Genomic DNA, 16,632 nt, shown 5'->3' with positions numbered 1-16,632 from the left:
GACAAAGACGCCACTGGTACTGAGTTTAAAATGAATTTTTTTTTGTTGAACAGAACTTAAAATTAAATCATTACAAAAATGAAAAGGAAAAGCAAAGCTGGAGAGAGAGACTGGCTTTTTCTGCAACCCCCCGCACTGATCTTGAACGCAGAACTCAAAAGCAAAGCTGAACTGTAAACACAGAGCTGATGCTAGAGTATATGTCATCCGCTATCTTTGTTTTTGCAATTGCTTGGCACATGCTGATTCCAACTTGGAGGAACAGGCCTAGCAGATGTTGTTTATGAAAAGCTTTGTTTGGCTTATGAAAAGCCTGTTTTGCTTCATTGTCCTTTCCAAAAATGCAGTCAATTTCTAGCCAACTCAGCAAGCCTTCTGAGTTTTAAAATGTAGTCAAGTGTTAATTTTTAAGCTCAACATTTAAATGTAATTACTTAGGCAGAAATATCTGAAAATGAAGCCTTTGCATAAATAAAGCAAACCATACACAGGATCTCTCAACAGTCCTCTTACGGTTACCATGGTCTGATCATGTCGATCATCGATAGAAAAGGAATTTGCAGAGAAGAAAAACTTCAGTTGTCTAAATTAATTAACCACTGGGTCGCCCCCATTGTACGCTCCAGCTGAGGGGATGCCACCTACGTGAAATCTAGTCAAACTAAAATAAATTGTAGTCCCTTTTGTAATACAGGATTTGAGGGTTGCTGGAAAATGAGACATCCTGTCAAAACTTTTCGACCTGCACTCATCAGGACAGATGCACAAATGCCAAATTTTAAAGAGCAACAATTTATTCTGCATGAGGAAAGGAGTGCTGATTGGTTGGCAAGTCAACTCTGGTCGAGGTGTTGGCATGGCAGATGCACCAAAGAACTACTGTCCTCCCAGCTACTGTTTAATTCAGTAAAGGTGCAATGCCAGGCCATGCCCCTGTGTATGAATATATGCAACTTCTAGCAATTTCAAATTTTTAAAAATTCATTTATGGGGTGTGGGCGTTTTTGGCTAGACCTGTGTTTGTTGCCCATCCCTAGTTGCCCTTGAGAAGATGATAGCGATCTGCCTTCTTGAATCTTGAATTGCTGCTCTCTGAGGTGTAGGTAGACCCACAGTGCTGTTAGGGAAGGGTTTTCAGGATTTTGATCCAGCGACCGTGAAGGAACAGTGATATATTTCCAAGTCAGGATGGTAGTGTGATTTGAGGGGAACCTCCAGGTGCTGGTGTTCCCAAGCATCTGCTGCTCTTGTCCTTCTAAATGGTAGTAGTTGTGGGTTTGGAAGGCGCTGCCAAAGGAACCCTGATGAATTCCTGCAGTGCATCTTGTAGATGGTACACATTGCTGCCACTGTTCACCAGTGGTGTAGGGATTGAATGTTTGTGGTAGCAATCAAGTGGGCTACTTTGGCCTGAATGATGTTGAGCTTCTTGAGTGTTGTTGGATCTGCACTCAACCAGGCAAGTGGAGAGTATTCCATCACACTCCTGACTTGTGCCTTGTGGATGGTGGACAGGCTTTGGGGAGTCAGGAGGTGAGTTACTTGCTGCAGGATTCCTAGCTTTTGACCCGTTCTGGTTGCCACAATATTTGTATAGCTAGTTCAGTTCCATTTCTAATCTATGGTAACCCTCGGAATGTTGATGGTGGGGGATTCAGGGATGGTAATGCCATATTGCAGTGCTGACTGATGATAAATTGGTGTTCGCGTAATTTTTAACACACACCGAATTGTTCAACAAGTGCCGTCCATTTGCAGAATCACATTTAAATTTAGACATTATGTTCTGAATTGGGAACAGTCAGTATGTTGCTTATGGCAAACAGCTGAATGAGCGTGCTGTTTGATACAGTCCATCAGTCATTGCAACATGACATTGGGACATTACCCAACATTGAACTGGTACTGAAATTTAAATTGCCACGGTGTAGATGAGATTTGGAATAAAGGTAGCAAAATCCTTTGTTATGTGCTGTGCTTTTAATAAAAAAGAGTCATCAGTTGACTAACGTCACAAGCTGCGACTGTCCCATCATTGTAGCTGGTGGGAAGATCCAAGCGATTCAGTAACTTGGAACATCTGAGCTCGGGAATAAGAATCAGACAGCCAGGAGTTAGGCATTCGGGATGAGCGTGAATGGAAAGGTTCTTGAATCTCTCACGTTAACACATCAGTCTTCCTTCTTTTCCATTTAGGGCTTGGGAACAGATGACAAAACGCTGATTCGCATCATGGTGTCTCGTTGCGAGGTCGACATGTTAGATATCCGGGCCGAGTTCAAGAGGATGTACGGCAAGTCGCTGTACTCCTTCATATCGGTAAATATGCCCATTTCACTGCTCACCGGTAATGTGCGCTCAGAAAGCAAGTACAGCAATTGAGGCGGTTTCTCCAGCTCTGTGTTCACCGCTCAACACTACTCTCAACAATTAGCTCATACTAATGGGGCGGCACAGTGGTTAGCATTGCTGCCTCACAGCGCCAGGGACCCGGGTTCAATTCCGGCCTCGCCTGACTGTCTGCATGGAGTTTGCACGTTCTCCCCGGGTCTGCGTGGGTTTCCTCCGGATGCTCCGGTTTCCTCCCACAGTCCAAAGATTTACAGGTTAGGTGGATTGGCCATGCTAAATGTGCGGGGCAATGGGGATAGGAGGGAGGGAATGGACCCTAGGTAGAGTGCTCTTTCGGAAGTTTGGTGCAGACTCAATGGGTTGATTGGCCTCCTCCTGCACTGTAGGGATTCAATGCTACAAAAGATGGTCTATTTTGTACGGTCTGGCCCCAGTTTAGATCTGAAATGAAGAATGGAGCAGGCATGTAATCCTTGATGAAGGTCCAGTTATCTCTTCATAGTGCAGGGGGGGCCTTGATCCTTGCGCTTGCTCAACGCGGACAGCAAACCCTCCCCCCCCCCCCCCCCCGTACCACCCAACTGTCACCACTGTGTGCTAGGTTATCCCTATGGGAAGTATGCAATTGAACGCAAGGTTAGGGAGAGGGAAAAGATAAACAAAACTGCCAGTGCTCCCACTCTTAATTACTGTCCGATGATCCCTGTTGGGAATGTCGGGTGAGGGAAGGATTCACTGCAACGTTCTCCAATGTTGAGTAACCAGTCAACTTCCCATCCGGAATAATGAGCAGACGGGGGAGGTTCTATAGAAACACCTGTGGAGTCATTGACCAGAGGATAAGAGAATCGGGTCATCTGATGGAATTTCTTTCGGATTGTGGAGGACTTAATACTGTAGACGGAGAGAAGATGTTTTCACTTATTGTTTTCATTTGTTCATACGATATGGGTGTCAACATTTATTGCCCTAATGACCCTCGAGAAGGTTGTGTTGAGCTGCCGCCTTGAACCGCTGCAGTTCATGTGGTGTCGATACACCCACAGCACTATTAGGAATGGAGTTCCTGGATTTTCATCCAGCAACAGTGAAGGAACGAAAATATAGTTCCAAGTCAGGATGGCGTGTGACTTGGAGGGGAACTTCCAGGTGATGGTTTTCCCATGTTCTGCAGGGAATATTTGCCAGGGGGTGGGGGAGACCAAAGCTCGGAGCCACAAATATAAGATAGTCATTAATAAATCCAATAAGTCTCACAACACCAGGTTAAAGTCTAACAGGTTTATTTGGTAGCACGAGCTTTCAGAGCACTGCTCCTTCATCAGGTGAATCCAATAAGGATTTCAGGAGAAGCTTCTTTACTGAGAGAGTGGTGAGAACATGGAATGTGAGACTAGTATATTAAGGGGAACCATATGAGGGAGAAATGAATAGAAGAAAATACTAAGGTATGAGATGAATAAGGGTATGAGGAGGCTCAATGGAATATAAAGACAGGCCATGGACTGGATGGGCCAAATGGCCTCTTTCTGTGCTGTCCATTTTATAAACAAAAGTGGGAACTTTGATGGAGTGCTGGGAGTCTAATCAATATTGTGGAGGCTTCCAGGGGTCGGGGGGTGGCGGCAGAGGAAGGAGGCCAACATTTCAAACATGTTCTAGTGAAAAGTCCATATGTGGGCCATCCATTGGACAACAATCAAGTGTGGGAACCAGTTAGACCGGGTTTTGGCGAGACTGCATCTTGAGTAATGTGTGCGGTTTTGGTCTCCACACTTAAGAGAAGGATATACTCTTGATTGGAGGTTGCAGAGCAAAGATTCACTAGGTTGGTTCCTGGGATGAGGGGGTTGCCCTATGATGAGAGGCTGAGTACATTGGGATTATATTCTCTGGAGTTCTGAAGAATGAGAGGCAATCTCATTGAAACCTACAAAATTGAGAGTGAAGGGGCTTGACAGAGGATGATGGATGCTGAGAGATTGTTTCTGCTGGTTGGGGAATTTAAAACACGGGCACAGCCTCGGGATGGGCGGGGGGGGGGTGTGGTCGATCATTGAGGACTGAGATGAGGAGAAATTTCTTCACTCCAAAGGGTTGTGAATCTTTGGAATTCTCTTCTCCGGAGGGTTGTGGGTGCTCCATTAATGAATACATTTAGAATCATAGAATCATAGAATCATAGAAACCCTACAGTACAGAAAGAGGCCATTCGGCCCATCGAGTCTGCACCGACCACAATCCCACCCAGGTCCTACCCCCATATCCCTACATACTTTACCCACTAATCCCTCTAACCGACGCACCTCAGGACACTTAGGGGCAATTTTAGCATGGCCAATCCACCTGACCCGCACATCTTTGGACATTTAAGACTATCTCTCAGGGAATTAAGGGATATGGGGAATGGTGGGAAAATAGGGATGAGTCCCAAGATCAGCCATGATTGTATTGAATGACGGTGAAGTCTCAACGGACTTTGTGATCTATTCCTGCTTCTATTTCTTATGTTCTTAACACTGGCCTGCCTTGACCCTATAGTTCCACCTGGAGGTCATGGTCTTACTGAATGAGGAACTAAACAAATGGCCTCCTCTTAATTCTATGTTCAGCACTGCCTCTGATCTTTCCCCCCCCCCCCTCATCATTGGTCTCTCTTTTTGTTGCCAGGACGACACCTCTGGAGATTACAAGAAGCTCCTGTTACAGCTGTGCGGCTCAAATGACTAAGCGGGAAGTGAATCTCTGAGGTGCTGGAGAGCTCGATGTACATTCTCCAAAAAAAAAGGATGCCACCAAAGCACGAAGAGCTTCCTTGATTGATTTATTCAGTTTTGTATTGGCTTGTAAATGTAATCCCATTTTTATGTATGGCATTTTCAAATATGTTCGTTTAGCTAAAGTTTAAGACTCAGTGCATTTTCACTTTCCAGAGCATTTTATGACAATCAGGACAGTTATTAACTCTAACCATTTATACCTTTTGAGTTTCTCAACAAGTAAAAAGTTCACGCTATCTAAAATCAGTTGTGTAGTTGCCTCGGAGAAATTGACCTCCAAGTTGCTTCGAGAGAGCAGAATGGTCTATATTTTTATAAATGCTTTTTTAGGAGTTGCTTGCTTGCTGCAGATTACACTGGGTTGTGCCTTCTTGTTCAGAGCTTCTACTCTAACACACAGTAGGGAGTTCCTCCAGCTTCCTAATGTTCCTCACTCAAGTGCGCAGGGATGGTTTTTGATTTTTTTTTTAAAAAGCTGCACTGTTTGCAGAATTGGAACATTCCAATTCTGAGAATGCCGCATTCTCCCTTCCGTAGCCAAACGTGGACCTGCCCTTTCAGTTGGGGCATGCTGCCTGAAGTATCATTGGTCTGTAAGGGGTTTCGCAGCCATGGCTTGCAGCCCAGGCCTGCCTGCAATTGTTCAGAAAGATTTGCTTCATGACCCTACAGTTTACAGGTTGGGCGTCCTGACCTCGAGTGCAGCAGGAACGCCAGGGAGAGGAGGCAGTGAGTTGAGAGTTACCTGGCTGGCCTGTCCTTGCTGGCTGCTCAGAGTTCGTTACTGATGGTGAAGGCAGTTGTCTGAAAGTGGGGACCCGTGAAAGAAGGGCTAATATGTGATGTGCTAAAAATGTAAATGAAACAAAAATAAATACTATGCAACCAATTTAAAACAGTGTTTGATCAAATCACTCCTGGTCCATCACAATGTACGGTAGCACAGTGGTTATCACTGCTGCTTCACAGCTCCAGGGTCCCGGGTTCGATTCCCGGCTCGGGTCACTGTCTGTGTGGAGTTTGCACATTCTCCTCGTGTCTGCATGGGTTTCCTCCGGGTGCTCTGGTTTCCTCCCACAGTCCAAAGATGTGCGGGTTAGGTTGATTGGCCAGGTTAAAAATTGCCCCTTAGAGTCCTGGGATGCGTAGGTTAGAGGGATTAGCGGGTAAATATGTGGGGATAGGGCCTGGGTGGGATTGTGGTCGGTGCAGACTCGATGGGCCGAATGGCCTCCTTCTGCACTGTAGGGTTTCTATGATTTCTATGAATGTCAGGCAAGCTTTGAATTGTATTTTTCCAGAGAGAGCAGGGTTTGCATTGTCCTATCACAGTGATCCTGATTTCAGTGTAAACTCGGTGTACAACCATTCCAAATATATATAAAAAGAAATACTGACATTTAAAGAATGCTTTTCATGATCATTTAACATCTCAAAGCCAAAGAAGTAGTTTTGAAGTGTAGTCACTGTTGCAATGTATGAAACTCATTAACTCCCACAAACAGAAATGTGATATTGACCAGTCTTGTTGATTGAGGATAAATAATGGCCAGGACACCAAAGAGAAACTCCCCTGCTCTTTTTTCAGAATAGTGCCAAGGGACCTTTTACATTCACTTGAGCAGGAAGATCATAGAATCCCTACAGTACAGGAGGAGACCATTTGGTCCATTGAGTCTGCACCGACTCTCTGACAGAGCATCTTATCTTATCCCTGTAACCCCACACATTTACCCTGCTAATCCCCCTAACCTATACATCTTTGGACACCAAGGGGCAATTTAGCATGGCCAATCCACCTAACCTGTACATCTTTGGAGATGGGGGCCGGAACTCTGCCACTTTGCCCGCTACAGAATCAGAGCGGGGCAAGTGTCCGACAACAAAAATCTCCGTTGACCTCGGGTGGGAATTTCCAGTCTCGTCTGAGCGAAGCTGTAAAATCCAACCCAGGATCTCGATTTTAATGTTTCACCCATGAGGCAGCACCTTCAACTGTGCAGCACTCCTATGTTGGAGTGTCAGACCTGATTTTTGTACTCGATTAAGCTGCAGGGTGGGACTTGAACCCAACTCTCGTGAATCTGAGACGAGCATGTTACCAACTGAGCTACATGTGGTTGATTGTGCGATTGCACTTGGACCATGTGGGTACCCTTTACAGAATTGTCTCAACAGTGCTGCTATAATAGTTCAGTTCTTTTCTCATTTGTTGTAGCTGCTACTCTCTCTTTCTCTTCTCTCTCTCTCTCTCTCTCTCATCTATCCTTTGTCATTCTCTGAGCTTATCACTGTAAAACAAGGAAAGGCAGTGCTCATTTGGTGACCACCAGGGCCAACAGTGGTACAACAATCTAGACACAGCTTCCAGCTCAATATTCTGCTATTCCTAGAATGTACTAAGTTTTTGTGATGCCTCCTTGCTGGGATAGAAAACTTGTGGTTATACATAGCTGCCACTAAGCTGTGGTTAATCAATTTTACCTCCATGAATACAGTAGCTCTTCCGTTTGTACATGGGTATTTATACTCAGTGCACAAATTCATAGAATCCCTGCAGTGCAGGAAGAGGCCATTCAGCCCATCAAGAAAGCACTGACAAAAATCCCACCCAGGCCCTATTCCCGTAACCCCATGTATTTATTTTGCCAATTTCCCCGACACTAAGGGGCAATTGAACATGGCTAATTATGTTGATCATGTTGTATTAATATCCCACCTTTTGTACTGACAATAACATTATAATTGCGCTTGGAGGTGCAGTTCCACGTTGCAACAGTTGGCAACACTTTGTTGGCTAATAAAGTGAATCATAGAATTCCTACAGTGCAGAAGAGGCCAATCAGCCCATCAAGATGGCGCTGACTCTCTGAAAGAGCACCCTACCCAGGCCCAATCCCTCACCCTAACACCATAACCCTGCACGTTGATCATGGCCAATCCACCTAACCCGCACATCTTTGGACTGTGGTAGGAAACTGGAGGAAACCCACGTAGACATGGGGAGAATGTGCAAACTCCACACAGACAGTCACCCAAGGCCAGAATCGAACCCGGGTCCCTAGCACTGAGAGGCAGCAGTGCTAACAACTGTGCTTAGGAGGTCCTGAAGTGATGAAAGGCACCATGTAGATGCGAGATTTTTGAGTCTTATAATTGCCCTTGGTGCTCCTGTTCTCTGGATGCAATTCTAAACTTGATCAGTCTTTTGTTAGAAGAGTCCAACGTGTTTAAAATGGGTACCTACCTCCCCATCTCCTGGCCTGCAGCTCTGAGGAGCACTAATTTATAAAAGTATCTCCAAAGCCACTGGATTGAAACTGGTTTGTGTTCCTCACAGAGTGATCCTGGGTCTGAACAGGGTAGACCTGCAGTACACCCCAGAACAAAGAACAGTACAGTACAGCACAGAAACAGGCCCTTCGGCCCTCCAAGCCTGCACTGATCACATTGTCCTATCTAGACTAACCGCTTATATCCCTCTACACCCTGTCTGTTCATGTGTCTATCAAGATGAGTCTTAAATGTCACCAACGTAACCACCTCACTTGGCAGTGCATTCCAGGCCCCCACCCCTCTAGGTTAAAAAAAAAGACTTGCCCCGCACATCTCCACTGAACCTTTCCCCCGAACCTCGGGGCTGATGTAAATGGCACCAGCGAGCTGCAAATATCTTTATTTCTGAAAAAATGCAATTTATTCATCAATTTTTAAAAGAACTGTTAAAATTTGATGTTAAATGAAGTGCAGTACGGTCCAATTTTTTTCAATGCTGAACATGGCACTCGAGGTGTCTCACTACACTAAGAATTACATCTACATTTTTAATCATTCTCTGGTGCATGCAGCCCGAGGGAGTTTTGCGTGGGTTCCTGCCCTTCGGTGTATTATGGTGGGAGGGCCTTAGACTCTGGTCTTTCCCTATTGAGCCTTTGTGACGGCTTCCCCAAACTTTAGTGCGTCCACCCCTCAGCATGTAGTCCCAGGCCTTGGAATGTGTCAATGTGCAACACTCAGTTGTGGACAGCTCTTGGCACGTGAAGACTGGTGAGCTGAACTGCCATCCTAGGAGTCCCTGGCCATTTCCCCCAGCAGAGAAACTTCTCATATTGGACACAGCGAGCTGGGGTCACAGAAGCAAATACTTCCAAGGGGACCAGGTGAGAGGGGCTGGGATAAGACACCTTACTCTGTCAGCAATTCCAACCAGCTAGCAGATTGTCTGCACGTTGATCATGGCCAATCCACCTTAGAACAGACATCGGTCATGAATTACTTTTTACAAGTCCATCTGTTAATCTGATACATGACTCAAAAAATGGTAACACTGTTCCTTTAAGTGATGAGCTTGGTGTTTGAGATAACCTTCCCAAGGCAATAGTGCTTTGACATTGCACATTGTGATTTTGTTGGGTTTCAATCTTGACTCCCTCCAGCTTGTCTACTGATTAAAAGGTTTTTGTGTAACTTGTAAGGGTAAAATTCAGCTGCAAGTCACAACGAGAGAACATGGGTTCTCTACAACATAAGAAACAGAGACACCTCTGGAACAGTTTATATTTCCAATACGACCCTCCCATGTGGGGGGAGGAAGAATTTTATCTTTCCACTTGACAGAAACTTGGCAAGAAGACAATTATAAAGGAACTGGGGATTCACCTGTTAGGGCCTTGGTCTGTTCCTGATGGCTACAATATTATATAGTGAACACCCAGTAAACATGAGGGATCCTTGTGTAAAGATGTGGTTGGATGCAGGTTACATGTAATCCATAGTCTTGCTTGGAAAAGCTCTCTTGGCTTCTCCAACACCCCAAATCTGTCAGGACTAGAAACCATGGCCTGGAAAGATAGTTCTCCTGCATTTTATTTTTGTTCCCTTGTGAGTCAGCTGGAGCAGGAAGAACTTATTCTTCTTTCTCTCTCCATTCTTCATAACTCTCCCTGTCTCTTTCTACCTGTTCAGCAGCAACCTTGTTTCTCCTTTAACATTTTTGTCACCAACTTGTGATCTCCCAACCTTGTGCAGTTGTCACCTGCTGGAGGATCACAGAAGACATGTGAAATTCACTACTGATCCCCTCACATTCTATCTCTTGAGTTAGAAGCTGCGATATTGTCACCGGTCTAGAGACCCAGCGTAATCCACTGGGGACCCGGGTTCAAATCCCACCATGGTGATGGTGGAATTTGAATTCAATAAAAAAAATCTGGAATTAAAAGTCTAATGATGACCATGAAACCATTATCGATTGTTCACTAATGTCCTTTAGGAAAGGAAATCTGCCATCCTTACCTGGTCTGACCTACGTGCGACTCCAGACCCAGAGCAATACGGTTGACTCTTAAATCCCCTCAGGGATGGGCAATAATGCTCGCCCCGCCAGTGACACCCACATCCCATGAACAAATAAAACAAAAATTATGCATTCTCAGAATGTGGGCAACACTAGGAAGATATTTAACCGCCACTCATAAATATTGGTGGTAACAGGCCTCTGCAATTCCTGTAATTCTTGTGATAATGGTCTTTTGCACGAATGGCTGGTTAAGGCTAATTCAGCCCTTTCCGACCTCCTGCACATCCTGTATTTTCTGTATCCCTCACCTGTTGGATAAGCTTTCTGCCATCTACCTTCTTGGGTTTGTTCTTAAACCTCTCTGTTTCATTTGTTCCTGTCCAAGATTGTTCTTTTGCATGGTCACAGTATTTGAAATCATGAGGGGAAAAAAAATCTATTCCCGTTGGTGGAAGGATCACAAACCAGAGGACACTGATTCAAAGCGATTGGTAAAAGCAGCAATGGTGATGTGATAAAAAAAAACTCATGCAGTGAGTGGTGAGAATATGAAATGTGCTGCCTGAGAGTGTGGTGGAGGGAGATTCAATCATGATGCTCAAAAGAGAATTTGATTTAATTTGATTTATTATTGTCGCACTGTATTGGGGTACCATGAAAAGTATTTCTTGCATGCGATACAGACAAAACATACCATTCATAGAGTACATAGGGGAGAAGGAAAGAAGAGGGTGCAGAATATAGTGTTGCAGTTACAAATCAGCTTAATATAAGTTGCCAAATCTGTAAGAGATTTAAAAAGAGAAGTATTAGAGGGTTTGGGGGCACAGGTTTAAGGTTTAAAGGAGATGTACGAGGCAGATTTTTTACACAGAGGGTGGTGGGTGCCTGGAACTCGCTGCCGGGGGAGGTAGTGGAAGCGGATACGGTAGTGACTTTTAAGGGGTGTCTTGACAAATATATGAATAGGATGGGAATAGAGGGATGTGGTCCCCAGAAGTATCTCCAATACATGCAACAAGGATTTTAGTTAAGTCGGGCAGCATGGTCGGTGCAGGCTTGGAGGGCCGAAGGGCCTGTTCCTGTGCTGTAATTTTCTTTGTTCTTTGGTTTAAAAGAGTTAGAGTACAGTTTTAAGAGCATAGAACAAGAACAAAAGATTGAATTTGAGGGTATGCTGCGAACAGCGCCTGAAAGAAGTCGCCTCACTTCAGCGCCATCTTGAATTTGACAGTTATCTGAAAAAAAATGCATGGCGACGGGGAAAAGGTGGGGGGAGGGATGAGGTGAGCTGCTCTTGTAGAGAGCTAGCACAAGAAAAGGGCCAAATGACCTCCTTCTGTGCTGGAATCAATCAATGGTTCTTTAATTATACAGTGTTAATTCTTTGCCAATATCTCTCTGCTTTATAAAACACTACATACCTGTTTGGAGGGCCAGATTTAGAGCTCAGATAAAGGAATGTTTCTTTGTACAAAAGATATTCAAGTTGTCAGAGGGGTCGCAGCAATTAATTTACTGGATAAACAGCTTGTGGTGGGAAGATGATAGGGACTGGTATTCTGGAAGGATGAGGCAGAATGGCCTACACATACATTTTGATGTTTATGTTTTTGGCACATGTTGTCCCCTCAGGTTTGCCTGATGCCCTCACACACCTAGAATTCATACAGCATTGACAGCTGTGATTTTAAAAGTTTGATAGACAAAACAGAGGAAACCTATTAAAAATAGCATTCATAAAATTATCCAGTAGAGGAGGCCATTCAGCCCATCATAAGGGCTGTCCAATTAGCCCCTCCCTCTGTATTCTGATAACATTTATTTATAGGGGCAACTAAACCAGGCGTAACCCGCTGAAATGCAAGCCCTGATAATGAAAACTTTTAAAAATGGAATTTAGGCGGCGTGGTGGCACAGTGAGACAGGATTGAGGCCTCAGGTGGCTTTCCATGTGGAGTCTGCACGTTCTCCCTGTGCCTGCGTGGGATTCCTTCAGGTGCTCCGGTTTCTTCCCACAATCCAAAGATGTGCGAGTTAGGTGGATTGGTCATGTTAAATTGTCCCTTAGTGTCAGGGGGGACCAGCAGGGTAAATATATGGGGTTATGGGGGTAGGGTCACGGTGAGATTGTCATCAGTGCAGGTTCGATGGGCCGAATGGCTCCCTTCTGCACTGTAGGGATTCTATGAAAGGGTGCTCTGGTTTCCTCCCACAGTCCAAAGATGTGCGGGTTAGGTGGATTGGCAGTGCTAAGTTGCCCCTTGAGTGTCCCAAGATGTTCAGGTTTGGTGGATTGACCATGCTAAATTGCCCCTTAAGTGTCCCAAGATGTGTTGGGGGAGGGGGATAAGTGGGATAAATACATGGGGTTACGGGGATAGGCTGGGGAGCCTGGGTAAGATGCTCTGTCAGAGTGTTGGTGCAGACTTGATGGGGCTGAATAGTCTCCTTCACCACTGTAGGGATTCTATGAAATAAGTTCAAGTTGATTTATTCGTGTCACAAGTAGGCTTACATTAACACTGCAATGACATTACTGTGAAAATCCCCAAATGGGTCTTGAAGGTTTAAAATGATGGGGTTGTAACTACTTCCCTTGTTCCACTGCCTCTTGGCAAGATACTCCTCATCGACAGGCAATGCATTTCAGCAGCTGACAGCAGTATAACCCTCCGGCCACTAGCTGTGCTGCAGCCTCCCTTTCCCTCCCCCTCCTGCAGTAAGCGGGCGGGCTGGGTGCCCTGTGGGTGGCGCTGTCGGTGGCGGGCGGCTCAGTGCAGCGCAGCGGCGGGGGCTCGAGCGGCGGCGGTTGGAGCGGAGGAACCGGGCGGGGAGCCCGGGAGAGACCCGGCATCATGGTGAAGGAGCAGTTCAGGGAGACTGATGTGGCCAAGAAAATGTGAGTTGGGAGTGGAGGATCTGGGGGGGAGAGAGAGAGGAAGACACGTGGGGGGGGGAGGGGAAAGGGGGGGGTGTGAGGGGGGGCGGGGAAAGGGGGGGGTGTGGGGGGGGGGCGGGGAAAGGGGGGGGTGTGGGGGGGGGCGGGGAAAGGGGGGGGTGTGAGGGGGGGCGGGGAAGGGGGGGGTGTGAGGGGGGGCGGGGAAAGGGGGGGGTGTGAGGGGGGGCGGGGAAAGGGGGGGCGGGGAAGGGGGGGTGTGAGGGGGGGCGGGGAAAGGGGGGGTGTGAGGAGGGGCGGGGAAAGGGGGGGTGTGAGGGGGGGCGGGGAAAGGGGGGGTGTGAGGGGGGGCGGGGAAAGGGGGGTGTGAGGGGGGCGGGGAAAGGGGGGGTGTGAGGGGGGGCGGGGAAAGGGGGGTGTGAGGGGGGCGGGGAAAGGGGGGGGTGTGAGGGGGGGCGGGGGAAGGGGGGGGTGTGAGGGGGGCGGGGGAAGGGGGGGGTGTGAGGGGGGCGGGGGAAGGGGGGGGTGTGAGGGGGGGCGGGGGAAGGGGGGGGTGTGAGGGGGGGCGGGGGAAGGGGGGGTGTGAGGGGGGGGGGGGGGAAGGGGGGGTGTGAGGGGGGGCGGGGGAAGGGGGGGTGTGAGGGGGGCGGGGAAAGGGGGGGGTGTGAGGGGGGGCGGGGAAAGGGGGGTGTGAGGGGGGAGGGGGAAAGGGGGGGGTGTGAGGGGGGAGGGGAAAAGGGGGGTGCGAGGGGAGGGGGAAAGGGGGTGCGAGGGGGATGGGGAAAGGCGGTGCGGGGAGGGGAAAGGGGCGCAAGGGGGGAGGGGAATGGGGGCGCGAGGGAAAGGGGCACGGGGGAGGGGAAAGGCGGCGCGGGGGGAGGGGAATGGGGGCGCGAGGGAAAGGGGGCATGGGGGAGGGAAAGGCGGCGCGGGGGGAGGGGAATGGGGGCACGGGGGGGTGGAATGGGGCACGAGGGGGAGGGGAAAGGGGGGCACGAGGGGGAGGGGAATGGGGGCACGAGGGGGGGAGGGGATTGGGGCGCGATGGGGGAGGGGAAAGGGGGCACGAGGGGGGAGGGGAAAGGGGGCACGAGGGGGGAGGGGAAAGGGGGCACGAGGGGGGAGGGGAAAGGGGGCACGAGGGGGGAGGGGAAAGGGAGCACGAGAGGGGAGGAGAAAGGGGGCACGAGGGGAGAGGGGGTGTGAGGGGGCTTGGGGGGAGGCGAGTGGATCTGGGGGGGGAGGCAGGGGATGGGTAGGTGAGGTGGGGTGGGGAGGGCAGTGGGGGAAGGGAGGGGAGGGGGATGGTAAAGTATTGGATGGCAATAACTGCCCACCAAAGACTAACAACAATAAAGCTTTATTGATACTGAACAGCTCTTATGTGCTCTGTGTCTGCCTGTGCCCCCCGACATGTGACCCTCCCCCCCCCCCCCGACATGTGACCCTTCCCCCCCCCCCCCCGACAGTGACCCTTCCCCCCCCCCGCATGTGACCCTTCCCCCCCCCCCCCCCCCATACTGGTGTTGCCCCACTGTCCACATACTCCACCTCTTCCCCATTTTTAAGTTGGGTGCCCGGTCAGACTAAGAGCACAGTCATAAGGTGTAAACTATTTACAGCGAACACTACGTGTAGCTATTTTCATTGTGCAAAACGCCATTTGGGCTGCTGCAGCTGCCGCGTAGCCCATCGCATCTCCTTCCTACCCCCATCCCCAGCACGGACCATTTGTTGTCTCGTCAGTCTCTCAGTCCTTGAACTTTTTGTATTTGGTTTATTCGTGCACCCTGAGCGTGTGATTATGCAAGGTTAGCTGTGCTTGAGATGCCCTTGGGTTGGTGTCCTTGGTGTGAATGGCATCATCGGGCACCCTTGGGGGAACCAGTGTCCGTGTTGGCCTCTGGAGGAGCCCTCATTTCCATTTGTGCAGTGGGCCTGGATTGCAGGCCGGATGCACGGGGTACTGTGATGGTTCACGGGGCTGCTTCACAAATCTGCAGTGCGTGACATCAGGTACTGAGCACCGTCCGAGGCAACCACATAGCTGTTTGGCTGTGGTGTATGGCTGTGCACCACCAACCAGCTTCTTGTGGCTGCGTGTGGTCTGGATCCTGACCATTTGACCAGGTTCTAAAGAACAGTGTGTGTGGCATGCATTTCAGTCATAATACCTCTTCCCCATCGTCACTGCTTGGCACATTTCGCAGGCTGAAGAGTGCAGCATAGAAATCTTTGTGGTCTCGGGTTTCTCAAGTACACTTGGCTGAGTGTACTGCCCTTGCTCCAGGCCATTGAACTGAGAGTACAGGAGGCTACTTGTAATGTGCTCGAGGTCCCATGTGTGTGCCTGTCTGTGGGATCTGCCTGTCGGGCTACCTTAAGTTCTTCGATTCGATGAGGCAACAGCACCTGTGTGGTCATGATGTCAATGTCCTCCTCATGTTCTGCCTGGTCAGTGGTGGGTAGAAAGGTTCTGGAGAGGACAATACTAGGAAGATATTTAGCCACCACTCATATGTATTGGTGGTAACAGGCCACTGTAGTTCTTGTGATAATGGTCTTTTGCATGAATGGCTGGTTAAGGCTAATTCAGCCCTTTCCGACCTCCTGTACATCCTGTCTTTTCTGTGTCCTTCACTTGTTAGATAAGCTTTCCACCATCTCGCTTCTCTAGTTTGTTCTTAAACCTCTATTTCATTCATTCCTCTCCAAGGTTGTGCTTTTGCATGGTCACAGTGGTGGAGAGGAAGGTTCTGGAGAAGACATGGACAAGATTCAGCTTCTTGCTGTATTTGAGAATGACACTGAGGTTATGCAACTTGAGCATCATCTGCTGCAGACGCAGTGTGAAGAGGATATTTAAGAATAGTTATAAGTGGTTGATGATCAGTTTCAACACTTTGGGATGACCATATATGAAGTCATGAAATTTCTGACAAGCAAGACATTCCTTGATTTGGGCATAATGAGTCTCGGTGAAACCTGTGATGCGAAGGCTACTGGTCTACCGTTCTGCGGGTTGATTCTGTTGAGGACTAAACAAAGACTTGCATCACGTTCTTGCACTGTATAACCCCAGAACGGTAGACCAGTAGCCTTCGCATCACAGGTTTCACTGAGACTCATTATGCCCAAATCAAAGAATTCCTTACTTGTCAGAAATTGCGCTGAGTCAATGCCGAGGGGCATCTGCTGATAGGAGTACAGGTGCTTGAAGGTCGAAGTATTCAGTACCAGAGGGGTTGAGATTGCCTGCTTGAGTTTATTGAATGGTGTTCCTGCCAACACCACTCAACATC

At 48.3% G+C, this 16,632-nt stretch overlaps 2 protein-coding genes across 6 annotated transcripts in view; both read left to right on the top strand.

Annotated features, from left to right (window-relative positions):
* Nucleotides 1-6,003, top strand: part of LOC144480215 (annexin A4-like) — a 98,902-nt gene extending 92,899 nt beyond the window's left edge. For all 4 annotated transcript variants that reach the window (XM_078199445.1, XM_078199447.1, XM_078199444.1 and 1 more), the window contains 2 exons: nucleotides 2,197-2,319; nucleotides 5,023-6,003. In XM_078199445.1, the coding sequence (XP_078055571.1) occupies nucleotides 2,197-2,319; nucleotides 5,023-5,082 (183 nt within the window). In that variant the 3' untranslated portion in view covers nucleotides 5,083-6,003. The remainder of the gene's footprint in view (nucleotides 1-2,196; nucleotides 2,320-5,022) is intronic.
* A 7,195-nt stretch (nucleotides 6,004-13,198) lies between these two features.
* The window catches only part of polr3a (polymerase (RNA) III (DNA directed) polypeptide A), a 61,178-nt gene continuing 57,744 nt past the window's right edge, over nucleotides 13,199-16,632 (top strand). For both annotated transcript variants that reach the window (XM_078199389.1, XM_078199388.1), the window contains exon 1: nucleotides 13,199-13,333. In XM_078199389.1, the coding sequence (XP_078055515.1) occupies nucleotides 13,290-13,333 (44 nt within the window). In that variant the 5' untranslated portion in view covers nucleotides 13,199-13,289. The remainder of the gene's footprint in view (nucleotides 13,334-16,632) is intronic.

Source organism: Mustelus asterias, chromosome 28 (genome assembly GCF_964213995.1).
Source record: "Mustelus asterias chromosome 28, sMusAst1.hap1.1, whole genome shotgun sequence".
NCBI lineage: Eukaryota > Metazoa > Chordata > Chondrichthyes > Carcharhiniformes > Triakidae > Mustelus > Mustelus asterias.
Note: the sequence above shows the minus strand (reverse complement) of the source record. Positions and strands in the feature narration are given on the sequence as shown.